The following is a 24,512-nucleotide window of genomic DNA, read 5'->3' as shown; positions in this document are numbered from 1 at the left end:
CAGGAGCTGCTACTCAGAAATCATACACAGTATCCAGTCCTAGCCATTCCACATGCTCACACAACTTCCAAAGAGATTTCCCAGCCACCCTCTTTTCTTCCATGAGACACTTGCTGTAGGCAACCATCATACACAGTGGGACCTTAAGCTTTCCTTAAGTAGCCAAAGTACTTAATAGCCCCTTTGTGAGGAGAGTTTTAGCAGGAGGACTTTCTCTTTCCTCAATCCCACAGATACTGTGCATCAATGAGAAGGCAGTGTTTTAGTGTCACCACTTCTCCGGAGGGGCAGCTCAGGAATACTGCTTAGAAAGGAGAAGGGAGAAGGGAACAGCAGGGAAGAGCACAAGACTCTTGAGCGGAGCCCTCCCAAACCTCTGTCAGCCTGTGCCACTGTTTCCCAGGTGCTTGGAGATGCAGACGAATCCTCACCCAACCACAACACAAAAACACAAATTAAAATAGGACCTAGAAGCTCTCTTTGCTATTCCTAGAAGGAATCTGAGCAGTCTGAGGAATTTTCTATAGTCAAGACCAAACTTAAGGCCTATAAACAGCTATGTGTCTACTTCATCGGCAGACCTGCAGTGAGAAAACACACTGATAAACTAAGTTTTGCTACACAAAGTTGCTTCCTGTGAAGCACTAAGACTGTCTGGGGAGAAGTAATAGCTGCATAACAAATGAACTGGATAAAATGAATGCATCAAACAGCAAAGTATCGATGGAATCATTTGGAAATGAATGGAATTCATATTGATGAGTCCATTACTTTGTTGCAACTGCTTTTGTGCTAAATAGGAGGGCAGTTTTGATTAATGTAATGATTGTATTGAACTTCAATTTGCTTAATATTTTATTTCTTCATATTCTTGCCTCTGGTTGAGGGACCATGGCTTGTTGAGCATGAGTAACCATGCACTGAGAGGCTGCTGTACCATTTGAGACAGGTTTCCAAAAGGGTAGGGTACACCAGCTCCCTTTTGGGGTAATGCACGCACTGCTGCTGCGGTTTAAGACTACTGGAAAAGTCCAATATCTTCCTGAGCTGGGACAGCTTCTGAATATCGTGTAAAAGAGCAGCGAGCACATTTTTCAAAAATGTCAAATCTGGCTGCACTGGTACAGTCTTCAGAAAGTCAATATGGCAGCCTCAAGGAAGCAATCCAAAAAGCTACATTCTCCTCTCTCTCACTTCCAAAAATATCACCATGCCTCAACAAGTTATGTCATTTCCCTCCCTTCCCCAACTGACTAAACCACTTTCCAAAATAAGGTAAAAGTTCCAATAGAAAGGTAATACAGTGATGGGGATAAATCCCATCCATCAAACAAAGTTAGAAAGGCATCACCTGAATTATTTTACATGCTGGAGATGATCATGAAGAGAAGAACTCTGGATGCATTGGAGACAGCAAAACAAAAACTCACTTTGATATCAGTAGAGGATGAAAAGCTGACTGGCCATTGCCCATGTCTGCCTGTCACAGCACACTGGGCTCAGCAGAAGGATGCCTGAGCACACACACAAGCTCCCTACCATTTTAGTATGTAAATCAACCTTTCCAAAGGGTAACCATGAAGATGTGTCCCTGTAGAATAGTTATTTCATAACACTGTCCATTAATCATACTCCATAGCAACAGCATATACCAGTTATTACACAAGATGGACAGTACCCCTGACCAGGATAGGAATTCCCATACAAGAGTTACCCACCATGAGTGGGCAATAGAAAACACTCTGAATCCTCTCTGGCATTAGGTTGACCCTTTGGCCATCTACACAGACATTGATATGCAGTGTAGAACAGCATTTGATGCTCAAGCTACTTAATCAACATGTGGCATTGCCTGGAGGAGACAACCTAGCTTTTAATTCAGCCTTCCAACAAAATTTAACTCAGTAATACAACATATGGCCACAACTACAATTAGTATGGTATGTTTCAAAAAGGAAATTACTTTTCTTTGGAGATCTAGAAAGGTAAGACGTAAAGCAAAGAGAGCGGTAAGACCTTTTCCCTGCTATACGGGTGAAGTATTGTGGAGAAAGATGAAGCTCACAGAGCAGAGGATTCTTCTGAAGGGTATCTACTGTCAGAGCAAGTCCTTGGAAGCCTCTTCCACCACACTCCTCCTTGCAAAATAGGCTTACAGGCCCTGAGATAACCCCTCCTTTTGTTAATACTCCAATACAAGGGCTAAAGATCGGAGGATAAGAAAATTTATTTTGAAAATTGCTTTTGAAGGAAAGAATTTCAGATACCAGTGAATGGACTCAAGACTTTGAAAACTGTCAAAGTCCGTCCCATGCTCCCCACAGGATTTTTAGCATGACAGTTCAGCTAAGTCTTTTTGTGCAGTTAAGTGTCACCAGATAGGCCAGTCACAATGAAGTCAAAAAAATCTCCCTAAAGTTTGTCATCAACAGTTGCGACTCTTCCCCCAGTCAGTGCTTTGCCAGTGCTGCAGCAACCATCACCACTGCTCTGAAATGGCTCAGTCCTCACTCACTGCTCCAATAGCAGGACAACTTTTGCAGCCTATTTCAGAAGCCACAACTATGTGGTGCCTTCAGTGTAGGGACCAAGAGGATGCAGCCCTGAAAACCACCACTACCTTGGCTGATGACATGCCACGTGCTTGGAAGCTTCAAAGGGAAAGAAAAAAAGACTGCTGTCAGCCATTAGTTGCCTCTAATACCACTGAACACTTTAGTGAACGTGGATGTAACTGAGCTCGTGCTTCCACAGCATAAACCAAGCTTTCTGGATAAGCTTGTGGAAATGACTCCACATCAGAGCCATATCACAAGAAAAATGTAAATGCTGTACCCATTTAAGAAATACTGTGATTTTGTCTGTCAGAGGTTTAACATCAGATCATCTTGTAGTACAAATATATATATACATATATATATATGAGTTAATCCCTACATGCCATCTATCTCAACAAATCCTCTTAGAAACATTTATCAAAAGGACTTCCATTTATGTCTTTTTACTTCTTACCTCATAGATTTTGAAATATGGATTTTATATTCAGAATCCTAAGGAAGTTAAGAACATTATCTTGACTTATCATGAACATAGATATGTACAAGAAAAAAAAAAAAGATTGATTTCTTTTTTCACATTTTCCCAACTTTCTGTTAGTGAACTGAGGGATAAGGCGAGGGAATGAGGTGTCAAAATTCCTACTGTTAACATAAATGAAAAGTTTGGAGAGATTTAGAGGCTCACTCCCAGTGGAATATTAGGATTTGTGGAATAATGAGGCTCTTTGACAAGCATTAGAATTGGTTGTCATGTGCCACCAAGGAAAACCCACTGCATGTTCTTCATCTGCGAGGGGCCTCGGCGCCAAATGAGGTAGGCTTCTTTCCTCAGATCACTGACTGGACACCCCATGCAAAAAATTACTATGGTTTTCCAATCTGGTGCACAAAAAGCAGTCACAAGAAGCCTTTAAGTCTCCAGGGTTCTTTCTGAAGCTGTACCTGTTGGCCATCAAGGTCATTGTTTCTCACTCAGGATGATCAGAAATCTCTACTGAATTCTCACCTAGTGAGTAGAAAACAGTCACAGAGTTGTGAGCCTGCAGAAACTCAATTTTATAACAAACAGGGTTACTTGGGGTCCTTTCAGCTGTGAGAGAAGAGAGCAACTTAATTTGCACGTGTATCTGTACACATACACACAGAATTCCCCAAGATCTGGAGAAAGAACAGCCTCCACTACCCTCAGCCTCCCAGGCACTGTGCATCTTTGCTGTAAGGATTTTTGACAGTGTTGGAAAACTATCTGACTTTCAGCATCACCAACTCATCACTTCTGTTTGATAATCTTTTTTTGCCTTATAACCTAGAAAAACCATCAGGTCTATTACCAGTATTGCATATTTCTTAGGCCACAGACTTCTCCTTACCTACAAATTTCTGCCAGTTTGCTTTTCCAAACAGTAGTCTATATTCCAGTTTTAGTGTGCATTTTAACCCCAAGCTTTGTATCTGGGCTATTTTAATGCAGCTCATTAAATAAAAACAAAACTTAAAGATAACCTTAAGTTAGGAAAAGGCTTGCATTCATTGCCTTCTATTCTTCACACACACAACCCCCCCCAACACTATTCAATGCACTTGAGAGTCACTTCCTCTGGGTCCCACAGAAGCACACACCGTGGCCCTTAATCCAGGGCAGGAATCTCACACACCCAAAGAGGCACACCCATGACCACAGACAAACTACATCACTCTTCCTCCTACATCACTCTTCCTCTGACTGCATTCAATTCCTCTTTTTTGTCAGAACTTCTTACTAACCAGCATTTTGGATAGCACAAACAGAAAGCTTTCATTCCAGGCCTGGGAACACAAACCCAGCGGGGATCCTACCTGTTCTCACAAGGAAGTTATATAGTCTTCCGTCTTGCTTGGCTGGTTAAAACTTGACTTGTTTTTCAGAGGCATTTCAAATACATTCAAATATTATATTCAAGTATACCTCAACAACTTGAGGTCTCTATCTTTTTTACCTTCAGAACTTTGAAGAACTGGCATTTATCCTGAACTAAAGCAACATGCATTTGACAAGGTTATTAAAACCACCTTCCTGCTCAGGCTTGAGCCTGTGCCCTCCAACTTCCTTCTCCACCTCAATTTATCTTCCTCCAATTGAAATCACTGTTACAGCAGATGAGGTTTATCAGGTTTATCAAACAAAAACAGCAGCTCCTACATCCACAGCTCCAAATGAACTCAAATGAAAGGCATTCATTTGCACACCACTCCTCGCCTTCCTGATTAAAGTAACGACTAATTTGGTAGGATGTTAGTCCCTCACTATCCCACTAGACAGGCTGAAACCACTCAGAGCTGAACTGGTTCAGAAGCATCCAACTGTACATATAAATGACTGCAGCTTTCATAGCCAATGCTTTCATTGCCCTGTACAAATAACACATTTTTTCCAGTAGACTGCAGGAAAGCCAGAACATAAAGCTCCTTGGGACCTACAGTCAGTGCCACATCAAGGACTAAAATTTAGGATTTAGACTCCTCTATTATAACCCTTATTCTTCCAGATACAAATAATGCTTCTGTATAATAGGATGTGAAAACTCCTGGCTTCCTCTTGCAGCTCCCAAATAATCTCGGCTTTCCTTCTTCACAGAGAAGGAATCAGATGCAGAAGGTATCAGATCAGACACATTCTCCGGAGCACAGCCTGTGCAGGCGCCCGCCCAGGCGGTGCCGAGTGCACACACAGACTTCCACAAGGAAGAAAATCCCTGTGGTGGTAACCCATGCTGCCTGCAGCACACAATTCATTTCTGTGTGTTGGATATGTGCCAAATGTCCCAAATTGACTCAGGAGGAGGAAATGACCCACCACCACCACCAGGTCAAGAAGGCGTTTCAGCGCTGACTTTCCAGTTCACACAGCATTTGCTCAGCATTTTTCATCACTTCTCTGCAGCTTTGAATGCTGCTGAGTAGTAAAGGCAGGGGTTGAAACTGCTATGCCAGGGCTTGTTCCAGCTTGGCAAATTCAATTAAGTACAGCAGAAAAAGTTCTCCTCTGATAGAGCCAAAGATTCTTTGGCTAAACCAACTAAATCAAGCGCTATTTCTACAAATGATGATTCCACCATTTTTGTCCTTGCTCTTCAGTAGTTTATCCTCTACTGCTCCTCCCTTCCTTTTTTTTTCTTTTTTTTTTCTTTTCCTTTTTCTTCTAAAGTGTAGAAAATACAAAGACTACACAAAAAAGAAAAGATACAGAAGGTCATACAGCTACCACTTCAATAAGCTCGATAGCTCCCAAGGAGCAGGATAGACATGTTGCCAAAAGCTTGGAGTGCCCAAATGGACCATAAAGAGCATGTCCAAAGCTTGGAGTCCCCAAATGGACCATAAAGCCAATGTTGGCTTCTCATACTCAATACTCATTTTAAATATAATGATAACACAACTACCTAGAGGTACTCAATGCAAATTTTTCTGAAACACAACTCTTTCAATTTTTTATCTCCCCCTCTTAAGCTAATGGTTGCACTTCTGTGAAGCTTGTTGTGTCACCCCATATTTTAGTGAAAAGAGAGTCAAGAGTGTCTCAGCTTTGAAAATTTGAAGCTGACTGCATGAAAATGATGGGCTTCCTCAAGCATAATTCCAAGGGTGCCACATAGGTGTTTGGACTTGATACCACGGCACTGCTGCACCTTAAAGGAGACGCGAAGTTTTTCTACTGCTTGAAAGGAGTTTAGAGGTAGCTGGATGGGCTGACTCCCGGCACATATATTTGATGGCTGAACTGTCATCACATGTCTCCAAAGAAAATCACTAACATCAGCTATCCCAAGCTGGCTAAATTACATGGCAGGACCCGACAAGCCATTGGCAAACTATTTAAATTCCACAAAATGGCCAGCACTAGGAGCCTGTATCAATAGAGGCAGCCTATCAGTGTTTAGACTGCCTACTATGTACCAGCTCTCCTCTTTATGTAAGAGCTGGGTACACTCTCATTTAAATTAATCCCACTGGCCAGGAATGCTGCTTCCCTGGGCCTCAGGTATTTATCTGTAGTATATTCCAGCCTCCACAGGAAAATTTGGCAGAGGGGTAGGCTATCAGCTCCTGCGGCAAAAAGCTTGGTACAGAACCAGGCCACCACATCAAAGGCAGTCGTTTTATTCCTTTAATTCCCTCAAAAAAGTTTCCTCTTTTCACAGTTGCCCGCACAGTAGAAAAGCCCTCCTTGCTCGAGCAGTGCTGGCTCAGACATAGCACTGTGAGGAAAGCCAGGGCAGGGAATCAGAGCTGGTCATGCTTCTGGCTAGCTGATGGCTTCGTTTTCATTTGCCAAGCAGCAGGCAGGGCAGGCAAGCCAGTGAGCCCCTTCTCCCATGTCAGCCCCCAGCACCAAGACACTTGCCAAGGCTGGGAGCAAATTTGGAGAAAAGGTAATTCCAGTAACAGCCAGAAACACAGCACTCAGGCAACGAGACCACGAGTCCCCATGCAGCTTTGCCAGCTTTCTGCTCATGGCTGGCAAATGCTGGTTAGCAGGAGAGTGCTGAGATGCCTGGGATGTTTGCAGAGGCAGGACTTGGGCTGCTCTGTTTGGGGGCGAGTGGAAGGTGCCAATTTCCTTTGGTTGCCACCACAGTCTTAATGTGACATTCAGCAGCAGCAAATTAACTCTTCTCAACAAGGGGAGCACTGCACTTCCAGCCCCCTTTTCAGTGATGCTCATGTGTATCTGCACAGCTATTGCAGCCACACCAGTCACACTTAATAAAAGGGAAAAATGCACCACAAAAGCGTTAGGAAGCACTGCACACACACACCAGCTCCCAGTACTGCATCAGGAGAGTAACAGCCCAAATAAATGGGCAGGACTGGATGGCAAGTCAGGATGTCTTTATCAGTTCTTGAGGTCCTGTTCATCTCCAGCTGGAAAGAAGAAAACTGCAGAGGCTTTACTCATTATTTTTGCTAAGTCCTGCAGCAGGATGTCTTCCTGCCCTCCAGACCTGGACTGCGCAGCTCTGTGCTTCCTCCAGCAGTTATACATAGAAACAATCCATTAACAGTCAGGTTAACGCACGGCACAAATAGATCATACTTGTCAGCATGTCTAAACCCTACAGGTCAGCTGGCCACTTTATTTAAGAGACTCTGCAGCAAGCTCACGGCAGGAAATGAGGACTTTCCAGTCTGGATTATAGGAGTAGAGTATGATCAACTAGTTTTTACTGCTGTTATTAAAAGAGCACGGGACAAAACTTTGCAGAATCACAGAATCGACTAGGTGGGAAAAGACCTCTAAGATCATCGAGTCCAATGTATGACCTAACACCACCTTGGCAACTTCAGCACAAGTAAAAAAAAATATCAAATGAAAGCTGAACATTATTTCTTCTCCAATCTGTGTCTTGTATGCTTATGTAGCAGAATAAAGGCAAACAACCTGAATGCAGCCAGATGTTGCATTTCAGAGAGCTTGGGTGGGGGCTGGAGAAAAGAATAGGACCCACTCTGGGGATCAGTACATGCATTCTAAAATACAAATATTTTAGAAGACATCAACACATCACTAATGTTATTTGCATGTTCATCTTGCCAGAGGGAGATCCTGCTATTAATAAACTGTGCTTAGTTTTGAAATTAAAAGCTCAAATACAAAGGCTCAGCAGCTCTCAAGAAAAAGACCCCCAACTTTTTCAGCATGCAAGCTGCATCCCTTCTCTATAAAAACTTGCTTTTAGAAACAGATGGCAGCCTGCAAGACCTACAAATCCTTTGTCTGGAGTGGCAAACTAGGCCCTATTGCCCATCAAAGTCAACCGTCACATTGTGAAGCACTGACCCTAACAAATCCATTATGTTTCTTTCTACCACAATGCTAAACCAGACAAAATGAGTCAGACTTAATAGGAAAGGGTGAGGGATTTTAAATCCCTTTACCCCCATCCCCACAAAAATAACGACAAAGGGGAGAGTCCCTGTCGACCCTTCACTGCCAAGCCCTGCCGCGAGGGCTGCCTGTTTGGGCCGGGCTGCCCGAAGGAGGATGGATTTGAGGTTGAAGCATTTCTGTGGCGCTGTGGAATGGCTTTGAAATCAGCACACTATGTCAGTCAAAAGCGAATATCCTGAGCAGGAAAGAAAGGCCCTTATGCTGGCTGAATAATTAGGTCTGATGTGCTTTGTAGCTTCTCGGCCCTCCCTTCCCAGCTCTGCTGAAGTGCTGTGCAGATACACAACACAGAGATGGGAAAAGCTCTTCACAGGTACTGCAGGGAAGAGAATATAATGATTTTTCTCCTCTGTCAGCTGAATACAGAAAATGTAAAAAAAAATAGGAGCTCATATCAAAGGACTGCTGCCTTCAGTCAAGGGAAAAAACAACAGAGAAGCCTGCTGAGGTGATGACGGACGAGGCAGTGGTGTGGAAAAGACCAAAAAGCCTTTTCCCTGCTATGGGTATTTGGTGCATCTTGACACACAAAAGGAAACACCCATCACTGGTACTGTCAGCAGACACCTCCCAGCAAGGAATACTTTTATCAAAGAAAAAAAATCTCTCTCAGTAACAGTGGGTCCAGTTTATGAACAATCCAACTGCTTTCATCTTGCATATCTAAAACGAAGATACAACAAAAGAGTCAAAGTCCTCAGAGCAACAATTTGGTTGGATTCTTCACACTCTCAGAGAAATTGCTTCCCACCCTACTCTTTTACTGGTTTTCTTCAGCATAAAACAATCTCTCAAGGACATGGCAACAACGACGCTGAAATTCAAAGCACTGAGATCAAACACACGAAGCTGACGCTCATTACGGCTAAATTATGTCACCTATCCGAAGGCTCAAGCTTATTATTTAAGACAATACAACAGTCATTAATCACAGCCATTGTGTATTGCTCCAAAGGCGTCTAGAAAGCTAAAGAATACAACAGAGATTTATTATACTATGGTGCCAGATTTAATTACATGGTTTTCTCCTCAGCATCTCACCACTTGTAGTTCACCACCTGTTTGCACCAGAGGACCAGAAATAAAGACATGCTGGCCCTTGAGGCCAGGCATGCAAGAGAGGGCTTGTGCTACGCTGTTCTATGGCTGTTGTAGCACAAGACCAGTGGGCCAAGAGAACAGACCGTTTTGGGGGAAGCTGGCAAGCAAATCACTTGTGTAGGGCTATTGTTTTCCTTGTGAAGTTTTACATTTCCAGTTCCTTTTCACATATATTTACACGCAGAAGAAGTACACTGTTGAGCCCGTGGGCAAGGAGAAACAGCTCGCCATCTTCTTCCTAGAGCTGCAACACAGAGATTCATGCCCTCACCACCACAACAATGTATTTAAGCAGTATGTCTGTCTGCTGGCAGCCCTCTGAGTTTGCATTTTCTTCTATAAATATTTAATGTAGAAGAACTGTTCATGTTACCCACTTTGCCCGAAGTGTTTTGACAGCCATGCTCACCACATGACAACGATGCTCTATTTAACACTGCAGCTGCAGACAGGAGGATTTGGTTTCAGTTTTACACAATATTGTGAAACTGATGACCTCCTACAAAATAAACCAGATAATACATTTTTAAGAAGTATAATTTAAATGCATTAGCAAGACAATTGTCACTAAGCCACTGCAAGAAAGAAAACACAAATTTAATTCCTGAATGAAAAGTTTGCTTAAATTTAGCTGCAATTTCTTTTTTATTAAACATATTCAGATAGTGAAAATAAAAGACAATCTAGCCTGCAAAAGCTGAGTAACCTCCTGAAATGGTTCTCTTAAACCTAGAATAATTTCCAAACTTTCTGAACCACAAATTATCAACAGCCTCAGAGATCCCTACAGACTTTTGTAAACTAGTTAATTGAATATGCTCAAAAGACGGCAACAGCTTAGTGAACTGCTTGGCTGGACCCATGAGAGGTTTGATCCCAACCTCTCTCTAACATACAAAGACTCAGCATGGTCTGGCAGCAACTAACCAAGAGTCAGTCTTTCACATCTGAAGCTCACAACATTTTTCAGATAGAGAAAGTTCAGGGAAACAAAAAGACATAAATAACCTGGCTGGTCAAACCCACACAAATAGCTCTGCTGCTGTTAGTGATGTGGAAAGGCACTTTTAATACTCTCACTTCAATGTGGAATCAGTTAAGCACTGTTTGGAAAAAGATATAGAGGTAACTTAAGAAAGAGAAACTGAGTCAGCAATGTTTATCATTTCCGATGTCCCTCCCAGTTCCCAAGAGTAGTCTCGGTTACCCAGGGGCTCATTAATTCATTCATCTATTACAAGCTTGCTGGAAGCATGGAGGGATCCCACTTTGGTATGAGCAGATTAATCAAGCATAGATTGCCAACCTTCCACTGCAAGGCAATGCCATCTCCTTCTAAGCCATTTCTGCGGGCAGATCCATCTGGATATTGTAATTTACTTGCAAGACAACTCATAAATGCAAAGTGATTAGCCATCCCTTGCAGCACCTTTTACTGGAGTTACTCAAAATTTAATGCACTTAATACAGTTTTATGACTCCTTATGCATCATTATCACTTTAATACATCTGAATATAGATCTTGGTTCTTAACAATATTATCAGAAAGGTCAGAATAGCATTTTAAAACAATAAAGCATAAGGATAAGCCAGTTTGGTTTTAAATGTGGGAAGGGGGAAGAAAGAAAAAGAAAGAAGCCTCTTCCCCACCATATTGTGTTGCTGTATCTCCCATTCAGTGCATTTTGAAACAATACAGAAGCATTTTTTCAGAGACACATCTCTGGATGCAATAGCACCAACACAGTCGCGCTCCTACATCCTTTCATTGAGCTCGAGGAAGGACTTGGACCCTGCAAACAACCATCTTAGAATTGCTATTTATTGCCAAACGTAGCTTTGCTCCCACTGCCTGTTATCACATTGTAGGAGCTGAGACTGAGCAAGAAAGACTAAGCACGACGACATTAACACACTGTACGGTTTCACAGGCATGGGTGAATAGCACTAGGAATTATGCGACAGGATGCCAGGACAGAAATCATGGTCCTCTCACCTGGAGCTCCTTTTGCTCACACAAGCCTGTGAGCCTAGATCTTTCTTCCTTCCCCCTCAGCACCACGAGTTACCTTCATTCCCAAACCCACCAGATGGGCAGAAGGCAACGCTCTCTCTGCTCGGATCCCAGCTCTGAGGCTGCCAATTAGCCTGCCGGGATACCCATGTGGAGGGGGCCTCTCTTGCTTTAGAAAGTTGCTTTTCCAGCAGCCTTTGTATTATTGGAAGGTTAATTAGGATCTCTGCTCTAGCTGCAGGGACTTCACCAAAAAACATACCCTATCTTTTCCATTTCATCTCTGACAAAATTAAATTGACCTGTGGGCTCAGAAGGTGGTAGATAAGGATACAGATTGGTTTAGGGGGTCGGTTTTTTGACTTTTTTTAATAAAAAGAAAAAAAGTCTAGTGCGATCATGTTATCAAATCACACAAGCTGAGTTTTGAGTGTGATAACACTATTAACAATACAGATGGTCTCCTGCGTACCGTCAGCTTCCCTTTTGAGTTATTCAGTGCACCACAAGCAAGCCTGGGACATAGTCAGAAGTCATAGTCACGAAGAGCTGACAAAATATTAACTAATAACCAAAACCTAATAGAGATTTTGAATTGCAAATAGCTTTCAGATCATTACCACCATCAAATATGAGATATATCTTGGACACTGCAATGTCATAGTTGCTCTGAGCAACTCACTCTCCACATTGGGACAGACCTAAATCTGCGCCTTTTCTCCCCGGCTCCTGGACAAACGCCTCTCCCAGCGCTAGCACAGACCTGCTGGCGAGGAGCACGAATACATCCAGGCCCCAAGACGAGATGTTTTCCCATTCTTATTCCCGCCGAAAGCACAAGAGCTGAACTAATCGGGTCCCCGAGCTCCTGGGTCACAGCCAGGGCACCCGCGCCAGGGACCTCAGCTCTTTCTCACCTGCTGACAGGGACAAAGAAGGGCTGAGGGGTCCCAGCTCATTAAGGCAGAGTTTTCATGGGAAGTTCAGTCCACATTAAGCTGGAGGGACTTTTCTGGGAGGTTGTTTTTTTTAACAGTGTGTTAGACTGAGCAATTTGCAACAGGGCTCTTTCTTTCCCCACTCAACTCACCACCCTATGGGCAGCTCCAAGTAGAAAGAAAACAAAGACACGGGCATAGAAACAACTAAATTATTACCCAGAACTGTTGTTGTGCAAGTTAACATCTCCCATCACCATTCCCCTTCTGCTAAGTGCGACAGCAGATCACAGCTACAGCTGCCTCACCCTGTGCAGATGTTCATATTGACACAGCAAAAAAATTATTACTTAATAGCATTCCTTACACTGTGATTCTTCAACTCTTAGTCATTCTCCAATTTGAGACAGAAACTCTAGACTACACATTCCTGCTTGAATTAAGAGTCAAACAACATCTGCTATTCACACTCACTAACGCCAGAAAGAGTTAACATATTTGCAAATGCCAGTAAGATAAACCTGTCTTGAATAGCACCATCTTGGGAAAAGGCTAAACACCTAATCCATCCATGCTGAATAGCTACTATCCTGATTTTCAGAGATATAAATATTCTACCTTAATGGATTTATAACAATAGGCATTATAGACAAATGCTGACAACCCAAAAAGAGACACTAGAGACACTGTAGTACCGTTTGTCCTTGATATTCTTGCAGTGTTTACAAGGCAGAATGTACAACAGAATACACCCTTCACACCTTTGTGACAGAACACACATCCACCAACAGTCATTTTACAAAACACCTGGCAGTTTTTAAGCATTTAATCTTCACATCTTTACAAAATTTTAAGGGATCAGGTGTTTTTGGTGTTTTGTTGGTTTTGTTTGGATGTTTTTGCTTTGTTTTGATATTTTTAAAATAAAAAGCAGGGATTCTTCTCCAAATACTTGGTGTTGGGTATTTTCAAACAGTTATACTGTAGGAATAAACAAAGTGAGAAAGCACAAAATCTACATTACAAAGAGTCCTATTCCAGACACAGTGCAGCAGCGCTTCATCTCTCCCATACCAGCCATCATCACAGCCGAAAAGTCTGTGTTAACAGAGCTGTTGTTTTGTTTTTAAGCATAAAATTGTTCTTAATTTTAAATTCATGTCACAGCCCGGCACAGCATAAAACAAATAAGAATATCAAGTGGGAATACTGATGGAGAAATAGTATTGTGTGAATAACTAACTCATCAGCAAATCCTCCCCTCCCTCAACAAAACAGAACAAAAAAAGCCAAATATTTGCTCAATTGCATATTGCATTCTTTGCTCAAATGCTTCATAATTTGAACTTAGAAAAACAAATCTGGATTCTCTTTCCTGAGTACCTCATGAGAAACCAGAGGGCCCAGCAGAAGGCATTAACACCACCTGACTGGATTAACCTCAGCAACAACTTGGAGAAAAAGGTAGGAGAGGTGGGCTACTAAATCAGTGATTTGGACCCTCCAGACAGCATCCAGGTCAGTGAGAACACAAGCTGCAGAAGCCATCAGACACCTGAAATCAGTGTAAGCAATACTTATTTGGACCATGACAGCAGCATGCTCTCCCAGCAGGCTCCAGCTGCATCCCAAACATTGGTCAGTCCACAGCAGACTGCTTGGCCCATTTGATCAATATTTCATTGAGGAATCACCAGTTAAGTGAGCGCTTGGTTTCATCTTTTCATTACAAAGAGCTCAGCCCTCTTGTCTTTCAGTCACAAGAGACTCAAAACACCTCTGACACTTGGGCAGCCTCGTGTGAGGAGCATCCGTGGTGATCCGTGATTTTTCCTTGTAACTATAGTTACTGCTAACACAGGTAACACGGCATCACATCGCGTGCCAGCGCACTCCAATCCATTTGTACATGGAAATAGCTATGCATGGAAATGAGCATAGGCTTATATAGATGCTAAGGGGAAAATGCAAATTTATACAAATAATTTCAGTCATCCGTGAAAAGCAGCAGCCACTACACACCCATGACAGTTGAGCTTTGCTTTTTTTTTTTTTAATCCTATCATTGTTTACACAGAATGGTGTTTCAGATTAAGCCCCCTTACCCTTAGTCCTTAACATGACAAGAGAATACCAAGAAGGGGGTGGACAGAGAATTCTTCTAGCTTTCACGTTGTGCAACCTACCACTCACACAGTTTCAAAGCACAATTTGACTCCATTTGATATAAAGCTTGGTGTTAGTTTTGGCTTTTTTAATTGCTAGATTAAAAGATCCCAGAATTATTATTGCAATTAGATGAATAAAGTGACTGCAAAGCAAAGTCAAATTCATGCTCCAAGGAGGAGGGGGGGGTGCCCTCACTCTCCGAGGCTGACATATTTAAACATTGCCTCAACACAAAACAAGAACTGCTGACATTTTTGTATGAAATTGTGAAGGTTGTTCTCCAGCAAGAGAACAAGTTTTCTTTGCAGACCCACAAAAAAACAGACCCATCCCCCCCATATTATATTCTACTAAGAGTTAATTTTTATACTATCACTTGAAGCACTAAGATCACTAAGATCTAGCAAAGTCCTTCAAAACAACTCAGACTATATATTAGCAAGGGAATACTCTTTCCATGTCACTCTTTAAACATCTGTTTGGATGTTCTGATGTTATTCTTCATGGATTGGGTAGGTAGATGGAGGTAGAAGCTAAACCTCACACCTCAAAAGAGCATGGCTTGCTTCATGTTTTCAGTCAGGCACCTTCACCAAGCCTAGACTCTAATGAAAGAACTCTCAGATAAGCTTTAATGATCAGACTGCTGATTAAAGTTCTTTGACTCCAAGCAAGAAGCACAAATGGAGTTGTTTATATTTTCATCTTGGTAATGTAACAGAAGCTTCTTCCAGCCACGCCAGTATCTGACACCTCAGCAGTCTGCCACACATCAAGCCATCTCCATAGTATGTTTCTTTTACTATGATGACCCATCACCATCTTTTCCCTAATTACTTTTTGAGATTATCAATATGGCTAACATGACCAAAACACCACAGCGAAGGTCTACTGTTTCCTAACCAAATTTGTTTTTCCTCAATGCAACTTTTCCTACCATACATACTTTTGCTATTTTCTGGTCGAGAGAGATAATGGAAAAAAAAAAAATCAAGTTATTTACGCTCATGAACTTTATGTAGGTTCACATATTTTGACTATAATAATTCCTCTCCATACACAAAAGAGGTGGCTGAACAAGCTACTTGTCATCTTCTTCCCACATATATAAGTGGCCCTATATGATCTCAAGCAGCACCCGCCAAACACCACAGCATTAACTACATCAAAGTGCATGCACTGTTTGTTTGGGGTTTTTTTCCTCCTTCATTCACATTTCTCCTTGACTCCAGCCCTGACTGCAACAGACCAGCAACTGCAGCGGGGAGCAGCGTGCCAGCCACGTATCCAGCATCAGCCCACGCAGAGGCTTTGCGGGCTGTACACTTGCCAGCATGTTTCAGGGACGAGCTGGCATTAAGGACAACTTGATTAGTCCCTGACAAGTGGGTGAAAGAAGGCAGGCAGGAGAGGCCTCCCGACACCCTTGTTCTGCTGGCTTACTTGCAGCCCAGCCCCTCCCGAAGCAGCTCGTTTTGGAGTTATTCCTGTGTCAAGCTCTGCACTGGCACAGGAGAGCTGTGGGCAGGGTGTCAGGGCACTGGCACAGCTCCTGCAGCACTGGGAAATGGCTCTGGTGAGGACACGGGAAAACAGCCGAGCAGAGAAATCAATACTGGAGTCACGCACTGCCCTGAGCAATTTGACATATTTATGGTTACCGCTCTTCCAATCTCAGAGGGGTGGGTATTGCCTTCCCCCAGATGCCACCATCCTCCAGCACCCTGAGGACCAGGGCAGAGATGGACGCCAACACAGGAGTCTCTCCGTTGGCAACAGGGACCTTCACATAAGGCTCAAAATCACCATCTCCATACCCTCCCTACCAACATCCAGCCGTGGTGAGGCCTGATCTGGCACTGCTGAGCTCTCCACCTTTGCCTTTCAGTGCTCTTTGCCCAAGGCAGGCAGCTGCAGCCCCGGGGACCCGTCCCTCCCCAGCCACCGCACCGCTAAGCTGCCAGGATGGGGCCAGCACTGACTTCAGGCTGACGCGCAGGAACAAGATTAGGGCTGGATTTAGGTCGTTCTTATAAAGGACAGCAGCTCAGCCATTCTGCCCGCCAGCACTTTGATTACTACTGCAGTTTCACTATGTGAAGGAAAAAGGCTACCTGCTGCAATGTTAACAGAGCAGGTGCTAGGATTGTCACTGAAAAAACCCTTCACATACACTATCACACTTTCCTCATCTGTGCTACTGCAACAGCCACTGGCAGCGAAACAGCCTCTGAGCATGCAAGAGGCTTTAGTCCTTCTAAGTGGAAATTAAAACATCAGCTTATCTGGCAAACAAAGTACAAGAAATTCTCTTTGGTTTAGCATTAGTGAGTCAGTGCTATTGATAGGAATAATGATGTTTTTCCAACCCAATCAATACCTTATTTTCAAAGGAATACGGTATAAAAACCTTAGATGAAGGTAAATGTATAACAGAATAGTCACACCACAGCTGGGGGAGAATTTAAATCCAGTGTTTCTCTGGCATATATAAAAATAGAGAATGAAAGTACTATTACTAAAATACATCACAGCCATTAGCAATTTCAGAAATAGTCTGTAATCCAAGTGAGCAAGAAAGTTACTCCTTATTAAAGGTTATTGTAACTGGAGATCATAGTTGTCAATAATATTGACAATTCTTTATAAAAAGCACTGTTTCCTTTGGCTGTAGTTCCTCTGGCTGAAGAAATCCTCCTACAGGAGCTAAGTCTTCAATGTATAATTCAGACATTTTTTTTAAATAAAATAAAAATCTTTGCGGTATTACAATGGAATTCTGGTTTTCCCCAGTAGCAAAAAAAACCCAAAACAAAACAAAAGAAAAATAAAAACAAAACAAAATTAAGCATAAACCATTACAGCAACTATCCATGCCACCACCTTTAAAGATGTAGAAGAGAGCAGAAACATATTTCTATTTCAGCATCAAGTCAAGGTTGCCCAGAAGCAGCAATTATCTCCATACTCCTTTAACTAGAAAAGCAACACTTTGTGTATGCAGAATGAGATTTGGTTTCACATGAACAAAATATTAACCCAGCTCAGATTTTTATCAAACAGGTTTTCTAAATATATACTATTATTATGACAATCCACAGAAAAATTACAGTTATTTCAATAATGCAGCTACTCCATCCAGTCCCTGATCCACAAGACTTATTTTTTCCAAAAGTCAGAAGACTTAGTGCTGTATTTGAGCATCACTTCTTAAGAGGGGCTGGAGAAATGCTTGAATTCCATCACTCCAACTAGCCCCACAACAACCAGAAATCCTAAGCAATCTACATCAACTGCTTCTGAGGAGCAAGTCGAGTTTTGTTACGTTCTACAGCGTAAGCCATCTCTGCCTCCACTTGTACCACTCTTGTCCACATCCAGGCTACTTAACCCAGACAATCCTTCCAAAAATGCTTTGTGCAAATCTGGACTGTACTTAAAAATGAAAAGCAGAACTCCCGCAGCCTGCTTTTCCTTTCTGTCAGCTGAGTAAGTCATTAAGAGGCATCACAACTGTTCAGATATTCCTCAGTAAAGGGAGATTTCTCAGTCTATTTCCAGTGAACTAGGAACAAACCCAATTGCCTATTTTCGGGAAAGCCATGCACACAAGACGTTGTATCGCTGTAGTAGTGCCACCAAGTTTTCTGGCAGAGCACTTCGTGCACTGACTTGGCATGAAGGAAGCACGATGAAGAATGGTGCAGGATGTGGGGAGACTCTGCAATGAGCAAGCACGTGGGTGCCAGGCACACACAAGGACAGAAAAGTCTTTTAGCTTTCTAAAAATAAGAGCCTACTAGATAAGAAAGTCAGCCAGACTGCAATATGCCTTGTTTGGATTTTAACATTTCACTGGAGGGAAATTAGTTACCAATATCTGGATATTTGTAGGGAAACAGCATGAGGTAGAAGTAGTGTTTATTTTCCCCGAGACATTCAGCAGTTCCAATGAGCATGAACAGTAGGCACTCTCAGCTTTGCTGATCATAAAAAAAATTAATTTGATCTTAAAAGTAGAGTAATGAAGCTCTCTACAGTCTTAAAGTATACACTGAATGGGACAATAAGACAGTGAATCTTTATGCAATGGCCAAAACTAGACAGTGTAAAATACGTTTGCTAGACAAGATACAATAACTAGAATGTCTCCTCACCGCAGCCATAGTCTTGAGGTAATATTTTACAGTTCATGTGTGGAAAAAAAGCTATAAAACTTTTCATATCACACAGCAAGAGGGCTACCACAACTCCACCAATATTCATGTTCTAAGACACAGAAAGCAGCACCCAATATGGTCCTTCAGGCCCCAGTTCTCCGGGGTGGCTTCTGACACCTTTTCTTCCTCCAAACTGCTCCACCAACAGCACCCTCAACGAAGCACAGACCAGTCCTTCCACTGCGGAACAAAACACTCATCCCTAATTCTATGCTTTCCTCCAGAGCACTAAGTTACTTCCCTAATAAAAGATATTTAATTTTATTTTTAATTGAGTCGTGTATTCTGGATTTTTCTAAATTGTAGTTTGTGACACACTAATGAAATACTCAAAGCAAAAGGTGAAGGCCACTACAGCTAGAATAATCTTGTGCCTTGCACACACACTACTTATAAAGTTTATACAGTATGACAAAATATTTGATAGAAACAATTTAATGAATAATTAGGTCTTTTTGTTAAATGCAACGTTAAATATTTACTTTAACGGATTCATTTAAGCGCATAAAATTCCAAGGCTGATAGTCTCAAAATGGCTTTACCTGGGAACAAACAGGCATGTAGAGGAAAGTGAACTGAAATTTATTTTCCATCAGCCCCTGAGCATGAGAGAAAAGCTCCCTGCGTTCTATTTTAGTGGAGTTCAAAAGGGCACTGAAACCAATACTGAAATTTTCACGCTTTTCAAGGTATTTCACATCAAATACCCAGCTTTTTTTTATGACCTCTCCAACTATTAAGTGCCCAAAAATCCTTAGTTAGTTTCCTTTCCTCCCACAAGTCCCTAGAAATTGGCGTTTTTTCCCTTCATCCTTGACCGAGAGCTTTGTGACAGTGCCACAAATGTTTTGACAACATCATAATCTATATGCAACTTCACTGAGTGCTTGGATACACTACCAAGCCCAGCAATAGGTAAACAGCTTTTAACTTCTCAAATTAATTTACTTAAAACCCCCAAATCAGCCATATGAAAAGCCAGCTGCAGAGCAAGTTGTTAAAAAAAACTAAGAAAATCTGTACAAAAAACCATCATACATGCAAAAGAAAAAAAATAATCTAAGCAAAATGAACCATCTGCTTGGTGGAAAATTCTCATCTACCAAACTTATTTTAAGCACTGAGCATCCAGTGGAACAAGAACTATAGAGCAAGTTACTCTTCCTTAAAAGCACGTCAAAACCTTACACAACTTTAAAACCTTGATTTTATTTCATTTTTCTGGACAGACCTATCAACCCTACAAGATGAATTAAGAAGGCAGTTCTTTGCTCTGCCTTCAAGAGTATCATTGAAACATTTCACTTCATGTCTGATGCAGCTGATGAGGATTTTTGGTGGGTTTTTTTGTTTGTTTGTTTTAACTGCAGAGAGTTTTTATGGAAAATGATTTTTGGCTTGAGCCATCAGGCAAGGAAAGCCTCCACGCAGGGGTGAGTCCCGGGCTGTCCTCAGCAAAGAGAGGGCACAGGTCAGGGAGCTCCCAGATGACGCCAGAGGTGAGTCACCGGCAGCTCCACAGCACACTGTGTACTCCAGGGAGCTGCCTGTGTCTCAGACGATCACCATCGAGTCCATCTGAAAGCCGAAAATCCCTCGAGGATTTTGTAACTTCTGCTTCTCTGTTCACAGGAGAGGCCCTGGGGCCTCCAGGGTGGCAGAAGAGCTCCTCTTGTCTCTTCACATGCTCTTTTGCTCAACCCCAGTGCAGCTCCACTCAGTCAGACCTGGGCTGAGCAAGGACCTTTGTGTACACTGGCTGCTAAGGGATTCACAGGTTTGGAGATAAGCAGGTTCTTGATGACTTTTTTTTTTCGCTAAACTGGGGATGATCTGTGCAGCAGCTTAAGTCACAGCCACTTTTCACTGGATGCTGTGACTTACCTCAACAAGCTCTTTAAGCACAGGGATAGCAAGACTTAGCTATCCCAGCTATATAACTCAAAACTGAAAGAACAGCATCATTTCTTTCTATAAAACACTTTAAGAATATTTTTACAAAGAATAGCCTTCATCTGTGGGTTTCCTGCGATACAACAGACTTTCTGTTCCCTCAAGCTTCTTTCTCCCCACCCATTCCGGCAATGAATTCAATCCTAGTAGCTTGGTGTTTGAAACCTGTAACACAGATTTGTAGGTGGGTTCTCACTACTGCCTGCCTACAGTGGCATTAGTACTCCCCAGGCTTTAACAGAAATGTTTTCTCAGTTATATCTCAAACCAGAGTTATTTTTTTCACGGCTGCATTATATTTGTGGCTCCCAGCACTCCCTGTTCCTCCCCAGCATTTCCCACTGCTGAGCTCCCAGCTGATAGCAGAAAGCTCTTGTCACGAGTCCCTAAAAATACAACATTGCTCAGTGGCAATATTAAGTCCCATCATATTTCTGTTACTCCACTTCTTCCTCTATCATATCCCAACACCCCTAGGTATTAAGAATGCCTCCCAAAGTGCCATTTCCAAAAATGTTTGTATGCACAAACCATCCTGCTGGACCTTGCCACCTACAAAGACGTTGCTTTAAAAACAACTACTTATGGTAATTTCTCTTTGAAATCATTCATAGTTGCATTACATTGTATAAATGGATATATCCTAGATCTGCCAAAATGTCTTTCTTTTACTGAAAAATTAAGAAGGAGATGCCTTTTGCTTTGTGTTGCTGGAGCAGTTCAGCTAAACCTACCGAATGACCATGAAAGATGAGCCCCATAGTCGAGGCACTACACTGCATGAACCCACCGCGCCCAGGCTGTCCTTGAGCAGCGCTCCCCAAGAACACACCTGTCCATCTCACTGGGAAATGGTGCAAAAAAATCAGCAAAAGACAAGTTTGAGAGTCTGGGTACTCATCAGGGAAGACAGAGCCTGCCAGCCAACATGCCTTTAAAAATAGTTTCTTTTTGGATAGAAGAGTTAGAGATGACTCAAACTTTACGTAGCTGAAACCCCAATAGGTCATATCATGCAAATCAAACCCTGTACACCATCAGCTGGGAGATGACGAGCCAAGAGTTTTCTACTAAAAGCAGCAAAACTGAAAACATACAACTGCGGTCACTAGAACATGTAAAAAACTCCCAAAACAGAGATTAAAGCACATTTGGCTAATGCTTCAGCTTGGAGATCCCGGGGTTACCTCCAGTGTGCGCTCACTGCAAAGGGTAGAGATTTAGGTACCTGCATTAAGATAAACCTCCTTGGAAAGTCTGGTATGTGCATCCACCCCTTTTACAGGTGACAAAAACATGAACTTCAACCAGTGTACATTGATCAGTGATGTAGATCATCAAGTCTTTGTCTTGCACAACCTGACGGCAAGGTACTTCCTGATGCAATAGCTGCAGAGACCTCACCAGGCTCCCACAGCCAGGATCCTATGGCCAGGCAGAGGTGCTCGCTGTGACAGTACAGCTGCCTCCAATTTGAGCCAGGCACAGCTCAATCGACTGCAGTGTAAACGCACAGGAATGGTCAAACACAGGCACCTGAGCACTATCAAATTTGTAAGATCATGAGGAAACGTTTAGCTTCCATGCAATTAAGCCCAGTTATTAAGCCTGAAGTCAATCGAATTTTATATGCAGAAACCCGACTTAGTTTCTTTTACATAAACAAAAGTGACATTGAGGAAGAACTGCTGCCTTATGCCAACATAATCGGCTCATATACAGTCATGAACCCACCAAAAATAAACGTTTTAGAAAATGCGTTAGATCCTATAGCAATAATTTTGTTCTCTGATTCTGTAACAATTTGGGGGAGGGGGGATGGAAGGATGCAGGAGGACTATTTCTGAACAGACATAAGATGTGAATAAACCTGCATAATAAAGATGCGATTCCATTAATTTATTCAGTTCTTCCCAGATCCCTCCCCCTCCTTTCCAGTGCAGATAGAGAAGAAAATGCATCTGCCCCGACAGAAAGCTCGGTCATTCGGCTCCCTCCAATTCCATAACCCTCGGTACCCTTTCTCCCGCCAGTCGCACCCCGACGACCGCGGCTGGGCCGAGGGCGGGCGAAGGCTGCGTGTCCCCCGCCACCACCGGGGACCAGGGCCAGCGGCGGGTCGGCGGAGCCCGGCCTGCGGGGGAGGGCGCATCCCGGCGGGAGCTGCCCTCGGGGTGGATGCTCCGCCAGCCCCTCCGGGAGGATGCTTTACCCTTCAAAGTCGCGCCCTCTCCGCGGCTCCCACCGCCGCGACGACCCTCTCCTCCCCTCGCCCCCCTCCCTCCTCGGGGGGCGCAGACATTTTGAAGCCGCGCATCCCCCAAAGCCCGGCGGAGCCGCGGCCGTGCGGGCGCGGGCGGAGGCCTCCCGGCGGCGGGCGCTCACCTGCCAGCTCGTCGGGCTCCAGCCCGCTCTCCGCGTCGATGCCGCACAGCACGAAGTAGTGGGCGAAGCGGCAGGGCGCCGCGCCGGGCCCGGGGGCGCCGCTCCCGCTCATCCCGCCGGTTCCCGGCGGCTCCCGGCGGCGGCTCCCGGCGGCAGCAGCGCGGCTCGGGCCGGTCACGGCGCGCCGCCCCCCATCCCCGGCGGGGCCGCGCAGGCGGGCGGACACCGAGCGGCAGCGGCTCCGGCGGGCGGGCACCGGCGGCCCCGCTGTCAGCTGAGCGGGGCGGGGACGGGCGGGAGGCGCCGCACTGCCGGACCGCCCCCGCGGGGCATTTAAACCCTGCGCGGCCTCCCCCCGCCCCGCGCCTTAGCCGGGCATTCCCGGCGCGTGGGGTGCGGGAGAGCCTCCGGTCGCTTTGTCGCGCGTTTTATCCACAATCCTCGGGATACGTGATTAAAGCTTAATCTTCCTTCCTTCACCCCCCACCCCACCCCGGGTGTGAGCGGGGGAGGTTGGCTTTATTTAAATAAAAAAGGAGACGGTGCCACTTCCTATCGGGAATGTCTTTGCCCCCCCCCCAGGAGGGAGCTCCCGGAGCTCCGCTGCCGGAATGGGCTGAGCCCCGCCCGGCGCTCCGGCTGCGCTGAGCGCTTCCTGCGGGAATCTTGCCGGGGGAAACGGCTGCTGCTTCTCCCCATCCGAACGTCGAAGCAACAACCACCGCCCGCAGCGGATGGCTTTTTGTGCGCGCTCCATCCCCGCTCCCAGATGGATGTCGCCCGTATCACGTTAATTTGTAGGACGGAGAGCTATTTCTTCTCTACCCCCGCTCCTTTTCACAGAAAAAAACTAAAATGTCGCTTAGTTCCCAGTTCATTTAAGATTTACTAACCATTCTGCCGCGTCAAGGAAGAAATCAGCGTTAGTTTACCCGCATTGCTGAAGCCCCTCTCTTTAGGATCACCCCATCTCAAAGTACTTGCAGCTCTGTCTGGGAGCGGCACCTATTTTTAAAAGGGCAGAGATGAGTCTTTTGAAGTTGTAAGATTTTCTTCTCCAAAGGGATGAGATCCGTGCATATGTCAGATAATTCTGACATCTGTATATCGTAAGGAGGTTGTTGGCAGAATTCAATATGCACTTTCATCTTTTTCTGTTTCATCTGTTTACTAGTCTTGGTCCATGCTGTCTGTAATAATTACAATCTCATCCTTTGCTTACTGTGGACTCCTATGACCCCTTTC

At 43.9% G+C, this 24,512-nt stretch overlaps 1 protein-coding gene across 4 annotated transcripts in view; it reads right to left on the bottom strand.

Annotated features, from left to right (window-relative positions):
- The window catches only part of DENND5B (DENN domain containing 5B), a 113,655-nt gene extending 90,264 nt beyond the window's left edge, over positions 1 to 23,391 (bottom strand). For all 4 annotated transcript variants that reach the window (XM_027680620.1, XM_027680621.1, XM_027680622.1 and 1 more), the window contains exon 1: positions 23,268 to 23,391. In XM_027680620.1, the coding sequence (XP_027536421.1) occupies positions 23,268 to 23,379 (112 nt within the window). In that variant the 5' untranslated portion in view covers positions 23,380 to 23,391. The remainder of the gene's footprint in view (positions 1 to 23,267) is intronic.
- Between the last annotated feature and the right edge of the window lie 1,121 nt (positions 23,392 to 24,512).

Source organism: Neopelma chrysocephalum, unplaced genomic scaffold (genome assembly GCF_003984885.1).
Source record: "Neopelma chrysocephalum unplaced genomic scaffold, ASM398488v2 Primary Assembly neopelma1_59, whole genome shotgun sequence".
NCBI classification, from domain to species: domain Eukaryota; kingdom Metazoa; phylum Chordata; class Aves; order Passeriformes; family Pipridae; genus Neopelma; species Neopelma chrysocephalum.
The sequence above is the reverse complement of the archived record's forward strand: the minus strand, read 5'-3'. Positions and strand labels throughout refer to the sequence as shown.